We start from the raw sequence: 18,149 nt of genomic DNA on the forward strand, positions 1-18,149 counted from the left end.
GGGCAGAAAAGATGGGGGAGTTGCACTGTATGTAAGAGAGCAGTATGACTACTCAGAGATCCGGTGTGAAACTACAGAAAAACCTGAGAGTCTCTAGATTAAATTTAGAAATGTAAGCAACAAGGGCGATGTCGTGGTGGGAGTCTGCATTAGACCACCAGACCAGAGGGATGAGGTGAACAAAGCTTTCTTCAGGCAATTAACAGAAATTACTAGATCTCAGGCCCTGGTTCTCATGGGAGACTTCAATCACCCTGATATCTGCTGGGAGAGCAATACAGCGGTGCACAGACAATCCAGGAAGTTTTTGGAAAGTGTAGGGGACAATTTCCTGGTGCAAATGCTGGAGGAACCAACTAGGGGCAGAGCTCTTCTTGACCTGTTGCTCACAAACAGGGAAGAATTAGTAGGGGAAACAAAAGTGGATGGGAACCTGGGAGGCAGTGACCATGAGATGGTCAAATTCAGGATCCTGACACAAGGAAGAAAGCAGAGCAGCAGAATACAGACCTTGGACTTCAGAGAAGCAGACTTTGACTCCCTCAGGGAACTGACTGGCAGGATCCCCTGGGAGAATAACATGAGGGGGAAAGGAGTCCAGGAGAGCTGGCTATATTTTAAAGAATCCTTATTGAGGTTGCAGAAACAAACCATTTCGATGTGCAGAAAGAATAGTAAATACGGCAGGCGACCAGTTTGGCTTAACAGTGAAATCCTTGCTGATCTTCAATACAAAAAAGAAGCTTACAAGAAGTAGAAGATTAGACAAATGACCAGGGACGAGTACAAAAATATTGCTCAGGCACGCAGGAGTGAAATTAGGAAGGTAAAATCACACTTGGAATTGCAGCTAGCAAGAGATGTTAAGAGTAACAAGAAGGGTTTCTTCAGGTATGTTAGCAAAAAGAAGGAAGTCAAGGAAAGTGTGGGCCCCTTGCCGAATGAGGGAGACAACCTAGTGACAGAGAATGTGGAAAAAGCTAATGTACGCAATGCTTTTTTTGCCACTGTCTTCACAAACAACGTCAACGCCCAGACTACTGCACTGGGCAGCACAGCATGAGGAGCAGGTGACCATCTCTCTGTGGAGAAAGAAGTGGTTCGAAACTATTTAGAAAAGCTGGACGAGCACAAGTCCATGGGGACAGAGGTGTTGCATCCCAGGGTGCTAAAGAAGTTGGCTGATGTGATTGTAGAGAGAGACATTGGCCATTATCTTTGAAAACTCATGGCGATTGGGGGAGGTCCCGGATGACTGGAAAAAGGCTAATGTAGTGTCCATCTTTAAAAAACGGAAGGAGGATGATCCAGGGAACTACAGGCCAGTCAGCCTCACCTCAGTCCCTGGAAAAATTATGGAGCAGGTTTTCAAGAAATCAATTCTGAAGCACTTAGAGGAGAGGAAAGTGATCAGGAACAGTCAGCATGGATTCACTAAGGGCAAGTCATGCCTGACTAACCTATTTGCCTTATATGACGAGATAACTGACTCTGTGGATAAGGGGAAAGCAGTGGACGTGTTATTCCTTGACTTTAGCAAAGCTTTTGATACGGTCTCTCACAGTATTCTTGCCAGAAAGTTAAAGAAGTATGGGCTGGATGAATGGACTATAAGGTGGATAGAAAGCTGGCTAGATCGTCGGGCTCAATGGGTAGTGATCAATGGCTCTGTGTCTAGTTGGCAGCTGGTATCAAGTGCCTCAAGGGTTGGTCCTTGGGATGGTTTTGTTCAATATCTTCATTAATGATCTGTAGGATGGCGTGGACTGCACCCTCAGCAAGCTTGCAGATGACACTAAACTGAGAGGAGTGGTAGATACGCTGATGAGTCGGGATAGGATACAGAGGGATCTAGACAAACTAGAGGATTGGACCAAAGGAAATCTGATGAGGTTCAACAAGGACAAGTGCAGAGTCCTGCACTTAGGATGGAAGAATCCCATGCACTGCTACAGACTAGGGACCGAGTGGCTAGGCAGCAGTTCTGCAGAAAGGGACCTAGAGGTTACAGTGGATGAGAAGCTAGATATACAAGTCAACGGTGTGCCTGTGTTGCCAAGAAGGCTAATGGCATCTGGGGCTGTATAAGTAGGGGCATTGCCAGCAGATCAAGGGATGTGATCATTCCCCTCTATTCGACATTGGTGAGGCCTCATCTGGAGTTTTGCATCCAGTTTGGGCCCCACAAGAAGGATGTGGAAAAATTAGAAAGAGTCCAGCGGAAGGCAACAAAAATTATTAGGGGGCTGGAGCACATGACTTATGAGGAGAGACTCCGGGAACTGGGATTGTATAGTCTGCAGAAGGGAAGAATGAGAGGAGATTTGATAGCTGCTACCAACTACCTGAAGGGGGTTCCAAAGAGGATGGATCTAGACTGTTCTCAGTGGTACCAGATGACAGAACAAGGAGTAATGGTCTCAAGTTGCAGTGAGGGAGGTTTAGATTGGATATTAGGAAAAACTTTTTCACTAGGAGGGTAGTGAAGCACTGGAATGGGTTACCTAGGGAGGTGGTGGAATCTCCTTCCTTACAGGTTTTTAAGGTCAGGCTTGACAAAGCCCTGGTTGGGATGATTTATTTGGGGATTGGTCCTGCTTTGAGGAAGGGGTTGGACTAGATGACCTCCTGAAGTCCCTTCAAACCCTGATATTCTATGATTCTATGAAGACAGTGTTTCTCTACAGCCATTTCCCAATCTCCAGCACATAAGTAATTGTAATCAACCAGGGTTGAATTACAAGTGAACAAGACTTCCTTAGGATGTCTCTTCAGACAGTGTTACTCATTATTAAATCACCTTACAAAATAATTAACCTCAAATTAGAGGCATGTGCACTGCTGTCTCTAAACTTCAGGATAAACTTTCAACTTTGAGACACAATCATACAGAGGTCTAAGCAGTCTGTCCCAGATAAAGCATAGGTGTTAAGTACATTCATAACTTTAAGTACATAAGAAATTTCATTAAAGTCATTAGGACTACTCATATACTTTTAGTAATACATTCACTTAAGTGCTTTGCTGGATTTGGGCCAAATGCTCAGCACATTGCAAGATCAAGCCCTTGCAGAGAAACTACAAAACATAAGTCAAAATCATACTGCTTTAAAATAAGATGATGAAAATGTTACACAAGTATTCCAGGTTCTGAATGGGACTGTGCTCTGATGGCTATAGACCCTTCTGCATCACCTTCCCATCCTGCTACCACACTTTAGAACAGGGGTGGCCAACCTATGGCTCTGGAGCCACATACGGCTCTTCAGAAATTAATATGTGGCTCCTTCTATGGGCACTGACTCCGGGGCTGGAGCTACAGAAGCCAACTTTCAAATGTCCCGGGGGGTGCACACTGCTCAACCCCTGGCTCTGCCACAGGCCCTGCCCCCACTCCACCCCTTCCCCTGAGCCTGCCGTACCTTAGTTCCCCGTCAATCCTCTTGCATGCCACAAAACAGCTGATCGAGACGTGCAGGGATGAGAGGAGGCGCTGATTGGTGGGGCGCCCGGTGGGTTAGAGGCACTGAGAGCAGGGTGGGGAGCTAACGGGGGGGCTCCTGACGTATTAGTGTGGCTCTTTGGCAATGCACATTGCTAAATTCTGGATCCTTCTCAGGCTCAGGTTGGCCCAGGAGCGGCGCCAGACTTTCTGGCACCCTAGGCAGAATTCGGGGGGCGGCATTTTGTGAGCTCCCCATGGGGCACATGGGAGCTTCCGGTTCCACTCCTGTCGCGCCGCCGAAGAAGGATCCTCCGCTGAAATGCTGCAGGCGACAGCGGTAGTCACTGAGTTGCTCAATTGCCTGCCGCTGTTTTCCATGGCACGTCAGCAGAAGGTCCTTCAGCGGCGGTGCAACAGGAGCGGAACCGGAAGCTCCCATGCACCCCGTGGGGAGTGCACAAAATGCCGCCTCCCCGAATCCTGGCACCGATCGCCTAATGGAAGCGCCGGCCTGGGTTGGCCACCCCTGCTTTAGAATGTCCTACTCCAGCCTGTGCCCTTATGTCCCTATCTCCCTCTTCTCCTGTTCCTGTCTTCCTCACCCCAGCTTGCTCGGTCTCTCTCCCCACTCTCCCCTCTTCCTCATCTATCTACATTCAAGTGTGGCCACTTCCTCCTTTTCCTCCACTCTGCCCTGGCAGTAGCAGGAGATGTACTGAGAGTGCAAAAGAGACAGTCTTCCCTGCTCTCAGTTGCCCCAGCAGCCGATGTCAATCTTTGTGATAACTGGCAAATAATGAGATTATTAATTACTCTATGCACCATGCAAAGCAACGTGACAAAAATACAGAAGACTACAAAACAAACCATGGATAAGAGTTTGACTATTGTTTACTTGCTATTAGTTTTATTTCATCTGCCACTCATTCAGGGAAGAGACTGGAGTGAAGGGGAAGAATGGTAGTATTCTACTCTAGCTCTGGCTGCAATCCCACAGGAAATGAATATTTTTGCTAAAATTATCAACATCGAAATAGTTTGTCAAAACATCTAACTGGCTTCAGCATAAACAGCCTGTTTAGATACATAAGCAGTGCCCTACCAAATTCACGGCCATGAAAAATGCATCACAGACCGTGAAATCTGGTCTCCTGACGTGAAATCTGTTCTTTTGTGTGTTTTTACCCTATACTACACAGACTCCATGTGGGGAGAAAAGTGTTTCTCAAATTGGGGGTCCTGACCCAAAAGAGACTTGCATGGGGGGGGTTTGCAAGGTTATTTTAGGAGGGTTGTGGTATTGCCACCCTCACTTCTGCACTGCTGCCTTCAGAGCTGAGCAGCCAGAGAGTGGGGGGCCGCTGACTGAGGGCCCAGCTCTGCAGGCAGCAGTGCAGAAGTAAGGGTGGCAATACCGTACCATGCCATCCTTACTCCTCCACCATGCTTACTTCTGTGATGGTGCTGGTGCTGGCACTGCCTTCAGAGCGGGGCTCTCAGCCAGCAGCTACTACTCTCCAGCTATCCAGCTCTGAAGGCAGCACCACCACCAGGAGCAGTGCAGAAGTAAGGGTAGCAGTCCTGCAACCCCGTCTACATTTTATCTTGCAACCCCACCCACCAACTCCTTTTTGGGTCAGGACCCCTACAATTACAACACCATGAAATTTCAGATATAAATAGATGAAATCATTAGATTTATAATTTTCAAAATCCCATGATCGTGAAATTGACCAAAATGGACCATGAAATTGGTAGGGCCTTTTATCTGAGGCAGTTTGTATCCCTGAAAGCTATTGTTTCAGCCTGTCTGTTGACTCATTAAGACAACTGCCTCAACTTGGTATTCAGAAGGATATCTTTGCCACCAAAAGAGCTAGAAACTGAATTTATTTAAAAAATAAATCTTGAATTCTGCAGAAACTGGTGAGATCAGAAGAGGACAGTTGGTCAAGCCCACAAGCACATTCCTTCTTAATTCAGCTCTTGTACTCTTTACAGCGTTGCTTGCTAAACTAGTGGCTACTTTTGTGTTCCCTTTCCAGCCAGGTGGAACTAGAAGAGGCAGTAGCAAAGACCTTTTAAATCTATATTGTTTTCTATTCTTTGTGCCAAATTCAACAATAGTCAAGTAGGTCCCACTTATTTCAATGGAGTTGTACCCATATAAATTGAAAATGAAATTGGCTCTGTAGCCAGCCCAAAATACATAATAGTACCAATACCATTAACTTTCACTCTTAAGAGAAAACATGTCATGACAACATTTTATAGCTAAAGATAAATCTTTAACTATTTCGTAATCCTGTAGCCAGTCTTATGAAATTGTTCTAAAATTACTTACAATTACAGGTTGATAGTACGCTGGGCCTAATGTCACATCTCTTTGAGGTGGGTATTGTTTAATAAGAGTACCATCCTCAGCTTCTTCATACCCAAATGCTTGGCCCGGAGACGGGATAGAGGGACCATCCACTTTTCGGTATACTTTTATACTGCCAGCAGTCCTCTGTAAAAAACAATTAGATTGTGCCTTAAATTAGATCACAAACACATTCCATCCATGTTGCATAAACTGAAGGTGAATGCACCCAAAGAAAAAGAAAGATACAGCCCTACACTTTATTAAAAAGGTGGTCTAGAATATTAAATTTTCACTTTTATGTTTTGAAGCACATGTACTTTTAATAGATGTCAGTGTACTAGTGAATCATTAAGTAACAACTGAACCTTATAATGTCACATATGTAGAAGGATAACAACAATACAGCACTTTGCATTCATATAGTCTTATTGGCAGAGTGAAAACTTAACTTTATTTTTCTGTGTAGACTTCCCCAATTTGATATTATCCCTTTTCAGTTACCATCACATTTCTGATCTGTTTATTTGTGTGGTTATAAATTCTACTAACAGTTTGGTAAAATAAAATTTACACTGTAATCTTTATGACTACATTAGAACCTTCCTATATAATTGACTGTAATCTCATTTCTTTCAGTGATCTATTGCTGCCAAATGAGCAATAAACTTTTGTCATTTATGACCTAATGGTAATTCAGCTGCCATGCTGATAAATTACAAATAAAAGTCGCATGAGGGAAGCTGGGACATAAAGAATGATACAATAAAGCAATGATGCAAAACACATCTAAGGAGTTCTACTCTATTTGAAGTTAGCTACAGAAGCTCTTAAAAAACTTTCTGGTAACCGTAAATTTAACCTATATAAATTAAAGTGTTATATCCTATTTCAGTTAATGTCAGACCTCCAAATCTATGCTAAACATGGATTTTTGAGTCTGCACGCTGTTCAAGCACAAACCAATGAAATTCTACTGCTCTGCCAGGGAAAGGGCCAGTACAGGTAATCCCATGCACTGTAGCCAATGGGGAAGCACCAAGTAACCTGCTGACTGCTCCCTAAGGGTATGTCTAACAGCAGTTGGGAGGTATAACTGCAGCACAGCTAGGCATACCCGAGCTAGCTTTGAAGTCTTACGTCCCCATTCCCAGGTGCGCATCAGAACCACCAGGCTACAGATTTTTCTGGGTTGTGCTGCTCTTGATCTCTCCTGTTGACGCTTTCTACTTTGTATAGACACTTAAGTATTCCTCAGAGAAGGGCCCTGAACTTGGTTCTCTTCCCTGCCAGGTGAGCGGCCTAACCACCAGGAAACATGCTATTTTCCTCAACCTCGCCTGTTGACACCATTCCACTTTGCATAAATATGTAAATATCTCTTGGACCAAAGAGAACAAGTGAGAATTACTCTATAGCATGGTGACTGAGGCACTCATCTGGGAGGTAGGAGAAGTGGATGTACATCCCTCCTGTGAATCAGGCGGAGAGAAGATTGTACTTTTAGTGTATACTGGAAGATTAGTCTTTTAAAAGATTTATTCTTATTTGAAATGGTTTCATAGAAGTTCTATAGGTTATTGTTTGCTTTAATTTATTTTCCCCACATTAATTCAATCTCCTCCCATTAACTGATCTGTCTTGTGATAATTGTGAGCACCACTGTAGGTATGCAATTGTATCACTTCAGGATGGTTTTGAAAAGATTAAGTTCAGTAATATGTTTGCTAGTGTTTTTATACATTTTATGTTAACATTTGTGATTCAATATCAAATTTTAAGAAAAAGAATTAATATAGCAGCATCTTTTTTACTAACATACCAGTTGACTATGTTCTTTAGGCTCTTTCTGCTTCCTGTTATTAATCTCTAACCCCACCGCAGGAGGTTGGTTATAGCTTCCAGGTCCTGGAGTGTCTGTACTGATCTCCTTGAAACGTTTTTCTTTGTTCTGTGGACTCTTACCACCTTTTATATTATTCTAAAAATATGGAAAAATGAATATTTATGAAATTGTCAAGTAAAATTAATTATGAACTTGACAAGAACTTCACAAAATAAAAAGCAGTTGATTGTCAGCTCTTCTGTTTAAAGGACTGGCTAAGTCTGCACTAATTTCTTTTAAAATACTCTAGATGCAGATCAATTTTCTTTTCCCAGTATTGTTTTACTTGATTTAAAACAGGAAATGCAACTATTCAGATAAAGAGGCTGAAAATGTTTGTTTCACTCTGCAGTCTTCAATGAAATACTATTTTAAAATTTCTTACAGCAATACTCCTCAGTGAATTACAAGTATCCCTGTCATTTCTAATACAGTAAGATATCAGTTGTTGTTTCTTCTTTTTCTAGTAAAGGAAAAACACTATATCAATTATTATAATCATCTATTTGTTCATATTGCAGTAGCACCTAAGAGAGCCCCAAACATGGACCAGGAGCCCAAGATAGATACTGTCAAACAGAACAAAAAGATGGTCTCTGCCCCAGAGAACTTACAATCTAATGCTGGGCCACCAAAAGTTAGAACACTGGCTCCTTCTAAATAAATATCAATAGGTTTAAATAAATTTGAGTTGAATTGTACATACAAAAGCTTCTGCATTTTCAATACACTGGGTCCAGAATCAATAGGTTGTGTTCTTCTTTTCAATGATTGAGAAGCAGCAGCAGCACCAGCAGTAAACAAGTTCCAGTATAAGAATCCAGACGATGACAGCTTTATAACCATCAGCTATGTGACCTTTAGTTTCTAATGAGTGGCTGTCACTGTCCCTTTGTGGGGGCTGAGGCCTATGATAGGCCTTTAAGAAAGTGAAGGGGTGTGAGGAGGAAGTCCAAAGGGGAGGGAGGAGCTACCAATGCCCAACACCTTGAGACAGTACTTACAGAATTACAACTCATGCAGCTATTGTAGGGGTTAGGACTGGCTCATAATATGACTAGGTTTTGCCTTTTTCTTCAGAACACAGTAGAAGAAACAGAAATGAAGTACTCCTGATGTCTCAGTTTAAAGGGAACTATGACATATTATGGGAATAGAACCTCAAAAGAGCACCAAATACGTTATTTCAGCATTAGTGCTGCTACTGTATCTGACAATCATTGACAATAACAGCACAACTTATCCATAGCCAATTAGTAAACCAGAAGTTACAGAAATGCATTTTTATAACTACTCTACAAATGCAAATTTTACAGAAATATAAAATGTCAGAAATTGCTTGGTTTACTTCATTTCACCTGTGTTGTTTTACATCATATCACATTCCATCACGTAAGCTACATTATGTCAGATTTCATAGAATGCAGTATTAGCGTGACATTAACTAAACAAAGTACCATAACATATTATGATGTATCAGGGAAGAAAGGAATAAAATGTCTTTCTAATACAGGTTTACTTGTACACTGTTTATAGTATTTCCCCCCACTGCTACCTTGCCATAAAAGAAAATGATTGTCTACAAGTTCCACACTGGATGACTGATAATCAACTTTAAGGGCTTGTCTACACTTGCTGGGGGTTCGATGCATGGTGATAGATGCATTGGTGGTCTAGACCAGCTAAATCGACCGCCAATCACTCTCCAGTCAACTCCTATACTCCACCTGAACGAGAAGTGCAAGAGGAGTCGATGGGAGAGCATCTCCAGTCAACATGGCATAGTGTGGACCCCGTGGTAAGTAGATCTAAGCACATTGACTTCAGCTATGTTATTCACATAGCTGAAGTTGTGTAACATAGATCCATCTCCCTCCGTAGTGTAGACAAGGCCTAAATGCTGCCAAAGTCCTATGAACCTTTTCCCTACACAGCTAAAAAACAATTACTTTGTCTGCAAACAAAGTAAAGATTAGTACATAAAAAATGCTACTTAAGGGATTATTTAATTTTTCACACTACAAATTAAAACAAAAGCAAGATTCAGCAGGAAGACAAAACGTGAGGAAGAGCACTGAAGAAACCTTCTGATACTTTTAACTATGATTGCTGTTATAGCGTGCTAGTATGAAACTGATTGTATTACTGCCTTTTCCCACTGGAGGGTGTAAACTGTAGTCAAAAACTCTTACAGGAGTCTGCAATGGAGAAGATCAAAAAACAAGTATATTACATTACAATGACAAAGCCATAACAATGAATTTTCCACTGTAAAATAGTAGCACACTTTAGAAATTGTTTAATGCTTACACTAACTGCATTGTTTTTACTTACTTCATAATTGGTAACAGACAGTATGAAAGTCATGTTTTCTTTTAATTCCAAAAGTGAACTGTAAAACCCAAGTGTTTAATACTTCATATTAATTAAATTTAAAATATGTATTTACATTGAGATTGTTGCCTTGCAGACTTAATTCTAATACACAGTTACAACCACTTCAACTGTGTGTTATAGGCACTAGCTCACTTTGCTGCCCCAGCACTGCCCCAGAAAAACAGCATCCTTCCTCAGCCTCTGGCATACAGAGGAGCAGGATACTCTCCCCACACACCTGGCCAGCTTTGGCTGCAGATACAGGAAGGGCGACCAGGAGCCCCACCATCACTCCATCCACTTCTGAGTGTCTTCAATATGCAGAAGAATGCTAGGAGGAATCAAATCTCTGTACTCAAAAGAGCTCAGGGACTGCAATTGTGGCCAATCATTGTGCACAAATATGGGGGTGGAAGGGAGGCTTCTGGTACCCTTTCCACCCTTACAACAGATACAGTCTTGATCTATATAATCATTAAAACATTTCATTTCTACAGCCTTACATGTGATTTCAGATAGATATATTTATTAGATTTAAATTTAACTAACAAGTAAACAATGTTTTCAGATAAATGAAGAATGAAGGAATTAAATAAAATTCCAGCTTCTCTTTAATGCTAATGTTATTACTGAAATCCTAAAAGCATACATACAATAGAGCAGTGGTGTGCAAATGGGGGTTCCCCCTTAAGGCGGGGGTGCAAGAGGTTCTCTGAGGCGGCACCAAGAAACTGAGATCCTGTGGGATACTATAGGTCCTGCAGGACCCGCTGCCATAATATCAGGAGGGGGATAAAAATAGAGTGGATATTGCAGGGTGGGACGGGAATGGGATTGAAAAAAAACCACAGTCCTCCCAAACAACATGAATGCCCCGGCCAGCAGCTGCTGCTCTCCAGGTGGCATAGGTGCCAACTCTGTGTGTGCTCCAGGGCTGGAGCACCCATGGAAAAACATTAGTGGGTGCTCAGCCAGCTCCCTCCCTCCTCCCACAGCACCTCCCATCTGCCAGTGGCCCCGCCAATCAACTCCTCCCCTTCCCTTCCAGTGCCCCCCTCCCGCCACAATCAGTGGGGCCTGAGGCCAAGCAGGGGCAGGAAGAGGTGGGGCAGGGGTGAGGGCTTGGGGGAAGCTGTCTGGTAGGGGCAGGGCCTGGGGTGGAGTGGGAATTTGCACACCCTGGGGCCCGGAGGAAGCCAGCACTATTGGAAGGTGGCACTGCCACCAGCAGCGGCACAGAAGTAAAAGTGGCCTTACTTCTGCACTGCTGCTGGTGGCAGTGCAACATTCAGAGCTGGCCAGCCAGAAAATGGTAGCTGCTATCTGCGGCATTCATGTTGTTTGCAGTACAGGCAGGGCCGGTGCAACCATTTAAGCGAACTAGGCAGTTGCCTAGGGTGCCAAGATTTGAGGGCGCCACAAAGCGGCACCCTCAAAAAAATTTTTAAATGGTTGCAGCCGCTGCTGCTGGAGAGCCAGTCTGAGCTGCCCGCGGCAGCAGCTGCCTGCAGCGGGCAGCCCAGGGCGCCCCCGGGGTCAGCGCGCAGCCGCTACAGCCCGGCAGCCCAGGGCGCCCCCGGGATCAGCGCACCGCCGCGGCAGCCTGGGACACCCCCGGGATCAGTGCGCCGCCCCGGCAGCCCGGGGCGCCCCTCGGGTAGGGACGCAGCCGCGGCAGCCCGGGGCGCCCCTGGGGTCCGAGTGGCAGCCCGGCAGCCCAGTGCGCCCTCAGGGGTCAGGGCGCCGGCGAGGCAGCCCAGCAGCCCAGGGCGCCCCCGGGGTCAGGACGCAGCCGCGGCAGCCCAGCAGCCCAGGGCACCCCCGGGGTCAGGACGCAGCCGCGGCAGCCCAGGGCGCCCCCGGGGTCAGAGTGGCAGCCCGGCAGCCCAGGGAGCCCTCCGGGGTCAGGGCGCCGGCGCGGCAGCCCGGCAGCCTAGGGCGCCCCCGGGGTCAGGATGCAGCCGCGGCAGCCCGGAGCGCCCCCGGGGTCAGGGCGCCCGCACAGCAGCCCGGCAGCCCAGGGCGCCCCCGGGGTCAGGACGCAGCCGCGGCAGCCTGGGGCCCCCCCGGGGTCAGGGAGCCACTGGCAGCCCAGCAGCCCAGGGCACCCCCCGGGTTAGGGAGCCGCTGCAGCAGCCCAGCATCCCAGGGCACCCCTGGGGTCAGCGCGCTGCCGCGGCAGCCCAGAGGTTTGAGCTGACGGTGGCTGCGCTGACCCAGGGGAATCCCTGAGCTGCAGGCAGAGGCTCAGAATCCCTCTCCCTCCCAGAGCAGGGGCTCCAGCCTATGCAATTTTTCTTGTTGCCCGGCGGGGGCTCTGGTGGCTGGGCAGAGCTGCGCAGCTCTGCTTAGGGCACGTGGCAGGGGCCCTGCGACAGGGGCGCAACATCAGGGCTTCGTTTCTGGAGGAAAGCTGGCTGCCCCCTGGCTCAGCCTCCACGTCAGCCCCAGCGAGGGGCACGGAGAAGAAAAAAGCCTCAGCAGTGGCCTGGTGGAGCGGAGGAAGAAAGAGGACCCTAGCGCTCATGCATTGGGCAAGGTAAGCAAGTGTCTCCCCATGGGTCAGCCTCAGGTGCCTGTGCTCCTGCCCCCTTGGTCCTTAGCTGGTCCCTGCTCCTGCTCCCCTTGTGCCTGGACAGCTGGAGAGAACAGCAGCCTGCAGAGCTGAGCTGCCCAGTGCCCCCAGGCACCCCCTCTGACCCCATCCCCCCCACAGCCCTGACCCCAAGCTCCGAGCCTAGTCCTTCTGAGCTGGAAACCCCCTCGACCCCATCCCCCCACAGCCCTTACCCCTAGCTCCGAGCCCAGTCCCTCTGAGCTGGAAACCCCCTCGACCCCATCCCCCCCCCACAGCCCTGACCCCCAGCTCCGAGCCCAGTCCCTCTGAGCTGGAAACCCCCTGACCCCATCCCCCCAACAGCCCTGACCCCCAGCGCTGAGCCCAGCCCCTCTGAGCTGGCATTTGGGGGGGGGGGCAAGATGGAATTTTCGCCTAGGGCGCAAGATATCCTTGCACCGGCCCTGAGTACAGGACGACTATTTTTTTTAAATTCCGCTCCCATAACACCCTGCAATATCCACTCCCATATTGTTGAATTTTTATCCTGCCCCCACTATTATGGAAGAGGGATCCCAGTCCCACTACAGGATACAGCCCTGGCAAAAAATCCAAAACAGTTTCAGATTATAAGTAATGGAGGGAGGGGGCAACAAATTCCGTGAATGGTAAGTGGGGCATGACTGGAAAAGTTTGCGCACCACTGTAATGGAGTATACAAAAACCTATCAAGCAAGCCTTTGCTCTCAAATAATTCATCCAGCATTAGCCTGAACTCTTTATTCTTACTGGAACCATTACTACATAGTTTCGTTTATCAAAATCAATATAGCATTCATTACTCAAAGTTCATGTGTCTTCACTCTTTTAAAATGATATTATCTGTTAGTACATTGGGGCATCAAGAAATCTTGACCTACACCATACACAAAGTACCCACTACTACTGGAAGTGAACTGCTTGAAAACAACAGAACGCCAAGTGAGTTGGACAGCTACTTAAAAGCACTGGGAAACAAACTGAATTTTTAACTGTCACCAAGCATCCAGCAACATCATTGTTTGGGGGCATCAAGGATTCTTTTGTCAGTTTTCCATTGGGGAAAGACGTGGAGAAGGGGGGATGCATGAAGAGGCAGAACAAGGAGGAGGAAAGGATTGTATATAAATAAAAGTCCTTGTCCAAATCATCACTTCCCACCATGCTGTCTCTTTCACCCCTGGCCACTTTAATTTTAGGAGGAGGGTGTTTATTGACTTGTTTCACTGAAATTTGTTATGAACATCACTTGTTATTACTGTTTTAAAAGTCAGGTTGCAAATTTCCTCTCTTAACTTGTTTAATGCAACTTTTATAATTTTACCTGCACTTTGAAAATATCATAGTGTCCTGGTCCTGGAACATCAGTCTCAGCATTTGGAATAGTAAATGCAGAGTCTCGAGTTGTCAAAGAAAGAAATGGAGCATAGCCATCTGCAAGTGAGGGGGCATTAAAAAAAACCAGTAAAACATACACATTTACAAATGTTTGAGAAAGTAAACAACCCATATATGCATCAAAATTATTTTTTAGTAATGAAAATATTTGGTTCATCTAATTTTTCTGCTCCATTGAAAAGATGGGAAATATATAGTGTGTGGTTGAAAAACTACAAAGCTATTTTATAAGGCATAAAGCTATCACTTTAAATACATTTTAGACCTGAAGTAGCTAACAGAGTCCCAAAGCCCATTCTCTATAGCTTCCCCAAACCCTACTTCTTCAGGTTCCTGTTTGCACAGAAGAAATTAACAGATTTTAAGCCCAAGGAGGCCTATTATGATCCTCTAGTCTGACCTCTTGCATAACATAAGCCATAGAATTTCACCAAATGCTTCCTGCACCAATTCCATTGATTTGGTTGACCTAGAAAGACATCCAGTTTTGACTGAAAGACTATTAAGCAATGGAGAATCAATCCATGGAAGGCTACTGACCTCCTTCTCACATGTACAGAGATGTGCAAATTCACTACCTCCCTATTCAAACAATTACAGTGGCTGCCCATTCATTTCAGGATCCAGTTCAAAATTCCCTTTTCTGATTTTAAAATGCTCCATGAACTTGCTCCATTCCCTCTCTATATAGATTACACTAGGCTCCTCTCAATCCCTTCACACATAATCTGACCACTGTTGGTAAGGCGGTTGCCTTCTTGGCAGCTGCAGCCAATTCTCACAGCCTTCTACATCTCTTTCTCTCATTGATCCTCCATTTTATTTAAAATCTTGAGTAAAAACATGCCTTTTCTCCTTTACCAACCTCTCCTAATTTCTGACTCCCACTCTGCTGTTATTTAACTCTAAGTCATGTTATTTAATTTCATAAAGTAGTTGAGATAGTTTGTATAAAAGATGTTATAAAAAGTTATTCATAGATTTCCTGTATTTTAAACACACAAATAACCATTATGATCACCTAGTCTGACATCCAGCATGCTGCAAGTATTATGTAGTAAGATTGGATAGATGTACATAAAATTATAGAAAAGTGTTTAAAAATGAGTTAATTTCCCTGTAAATTAAGTAATGCTTAATTACAATTGTATTTATGTTCAACTGGGATTTATTTTAGTTGTATTTAAATGCAATGCAGTCTCCTACTTCAGGTTCATTAGAGAAGTTTCCAGTGGATTTTTCATATTACTTCTGGGATAAGGTAATGTTGACAGCAAGAGGGAAGGTAAAGAAAGAAGAGCAAATAAAAGAAGAAATGTTACATTTGTTTATTTTTAATGCTCCTTGCTTCTATTCCTAATACTTTCCTCAGTAAGATCCACAAAATGGCCTTCAAGGGCTGAGACCAGTTATAGGCTTAAAAGGGGTAAACTCTGCATTTAATTTACCATTTTACTGATACAATTAAGATAATTAAAATTAGGTAAAATCTTATTGCATCTCAATTTAGGGTTTTTTGGTGTTTTCAGAGGCTGTACCTCTGATGAGTGCCACTAGGGGACAACCTAATGAAGTCTGTATTTCTGGCATGGCCTTATAATTAATCCATATTTAACTGCTACAAAAGAACACTTTAACTTAACCCTATATCCATCTGGACTTTTGACTGCTGATTGGGAAGAAACTGTTACTCATAGCTCCTTTAACTTCAATTTGTATCTGAGACTGAATTCTATATACCTGCTTCTAAAATATCACTAATGAAAGAAGTGGGATTCCAATACTACAGACAGCTATTCTCAAGTCATTCCTACTTTAAATAGGGGAAAAAATAACTTGTCAGATATCCCAAATGTTTATATCTTCAGTTGCAGAGCCTTGCTCCGGTTGAAAAGAACATAAATGGAAATTCAAAGCCACCCAAGGAGACACAATTTCTTTTATTCAGTACAAAGGAAGTAAAAATACTTCTAGTAAAATATATTAAAACCCAGCTACACACTGAACCCTACTGAGAACTCACATTTATGTCAAAGTGGGATAGAGAATTAGATAAGGCTTTTCAACAAGCGAATTAGAAAGCTATTTCTGAATACAAAGCCATCATTTTAACAGTGTGGCAGACTGCTGGACTTTGTACCTAGAACCTTGCACTGCAGGATTTCCAAGATTTTTCCTCTCACATGGGCTCTGAAGATGATTGGCTGCATCTCCAACAGAATTCAAAAACACCATATACAAGGATTTTTTTAGGGGAGAGCATAAGACATTGGGAAAAAGTTCCTGGGCCTAATTTTCTTCTCACACAGGAACAAATCAGGAGTAATGCTGCTTAAGTCAGTACCGCAAGAGGGTAAAACTTGTGTGAGATATGAATCTGGTTCACCATTTTTAAATATATGGAAGGAAGAGAGAGTTCAAGTTAAAGAAAGGAATCACATTATCTCCATTTTGAGAACCAACTCAACCAGCTATCCTGGTGTAAAATCCTAGCAGAGACATGGCACAAAGTAAACCCTGGGTGGGGAGAAGGGTATACAGTATATTGATCTCCATTAGCTATGCTGAAGTAAAAACCTCATATTCCTTGTTTCCACTCCCCCTTTCACAAGGAGATAGCTCTCTTGGTGTGTGCCTTTCTGCAGCTTACCCAGGAAGTCCCCTACACTCGATGCTCTGACTTTTCTCTGGGTCAAACCTTTCAGATAACAGGAACAGCTCAGGCTTGGGCTCTCTTCCCAGGCACCTGAACCAGATTAAGTGAATGTCAGTTTCAGCTGCACCAGCCGGGCTACCCATTATATGCTCGCTGCCTAGTTCCAGGGGCCCGCAACCCAGCCTTGTGACTGGCACCGTCCTACATAACCCTTCCTGAGGCTTTCGACACTTCCAAGCAGCCCCGACGTGGCTTCAGGCGCTGTTTGATTGCCCCGCGAGCTCTAGCAGCAGCAGCAGACACGGGGCAGTGGGTGCGACGGCGGATCCGGGCACAGGAGGCGGGGCCAGTGCAGGGTTTGTCTTGAGGGCCTCGGGGGGCGGCCAGGGGCAGCCCGGAGATGAATCTAGGCGCTGCCCGCCCGTTACCTGCGTTCCGCTGTTTCCCGGGCTGCAGCTGGTAGGAGCCGGGCCCTACATGCGCCTCGGTGCCGGCCGCGGGCTGAGTGAGCGCCCGCGGAGCCCGGTCGTACATGCCGGCCGGCCCCGCGCTTCGAGACCCAGCGCTGGCTGGCGGCTGCAGTCACCATGGACACCGCTGGGCCCAACACGCCAGGCCGGCCCGAGTAACCAGCCCCGCCCTTCCACAGCCAACCAGCCTGCCCGCCCTCTTCTCTCCGCCCTACCGCCTCCCCCGCAAGCTGCTCCGCAGCGCTCTCCTCTCCGCCCCTACCGCCTGCCCTTCCCCCTGCAACCTGCCCCGCAGCGCTCCCCTCTCCCCACGGAGCCTGTCCCTGCCCTCAGGCACTCACCCCGCAGTCTCTCCTCTCCGACCCGACAGCTTCCCCTGTCCTCTGCAACCCGCCCCGCAGCGCTCTCCTCTCCGCCCCTACAGCCTCCCCTTGCAACCCGCCCCGCAGCGCTGCGCTCTCCCCACAGAGCCTGTTCATGCCCTAGGGCACCCGCCCCGCAGCACTCGCCTCTCCAGCCTCCCCTTGCAACCTGCCCCACAGGCAGCGCTCACTTCTCCATCCCCAGAGCCTGTCCCCTGGCACTCCCCCTCTTCCCCAGAGCTTGTCCCACAGTGCTCCCCTATCCCACCACAGAGGACCCAGAGAAACATATAAGGGTGTGGAACAGAACAAAGGGGGCTGCAATCATGAGACATCCCCTAGCTACCACCTGAGCTGGAACAAGGACTGTACCAGGGGAAAGGATTGTGCCCAGACTAGGAAGGCATCCAGTCTATGATAGAAGTCTATTGAAACATCTGAGGGTGAGGTTTTATCTGTATTCAGTTTTCTTACTGTACTAGGCTTAGACTTGCATGTTTTATTTTATTTTGCTTGGTAATTCACTTTGTTCTGTCTGTTATTACTTGGAACCACTTAAATCCTACTTTCTGTATTTAATAAAATCACTTTTTACTTAC

At 45.8% G+C, this 18,149-nt stretch overlaps 1 protein-coding gene across 9 annotated transcripts in view; it reads right to left on the reverse strand.

Annotated features, from left to right (window-relative positions):
- Window positions 1-17,338, reverse strand: part of STPG2 (sperm tail PG-rich repeat containing 2) — a 446,863-nt gene extending 429,525 nt beyond the window's left edge. For 8 of the 9 annotated variants that reach the window (XM_050944043.1, XM_050944044.1, XM_050944041.1 and 5 more), the window contains exons 1-4: window positions 17,147-17,338; window positions 13,989-14,098; window positions 7,630-7,788; window positions 5,790-5,954 (exon numbers count right to left, since the gene is read on the reverse strand). In XM_050944043.1, coding sequence (XP_050800000.1) covers window positions 5,790-5,954; window positions 7,630-7,788; window positions 13,989-14,098; window positions 17,147-17,252 — 540 coding nt within the window. In that variant the 5' untranslated portion in view covers window positions 17,253-17,338. The remainder of the gene's footprint in view (window positions 1-5,789; window positions 5,955-7,629; window positions 7,789-13,988; window positions 14,099-17,146) is intronic. The other variant, XM_050944045.1, reaches the window with a different exon arrangement.
- Window positions 17,339-18,149: the final 811 nt, after the last annotated feature.

Source organism: Gopherus flavomarginatus, chromosome 3 (genome assembly GCF_025201925.1).
Source record: "Gopherus flavomarginatus isolate rGopFla2 chromosome 3, rGopFla2.mat.asm, whole genome shotgun sequence".
NCBI classification, from domain to species: Eukaryota; Metazoa; Chordata; order Testudines; family Testudinidae; genus Gopherus; species Gopherus flavomarginatus.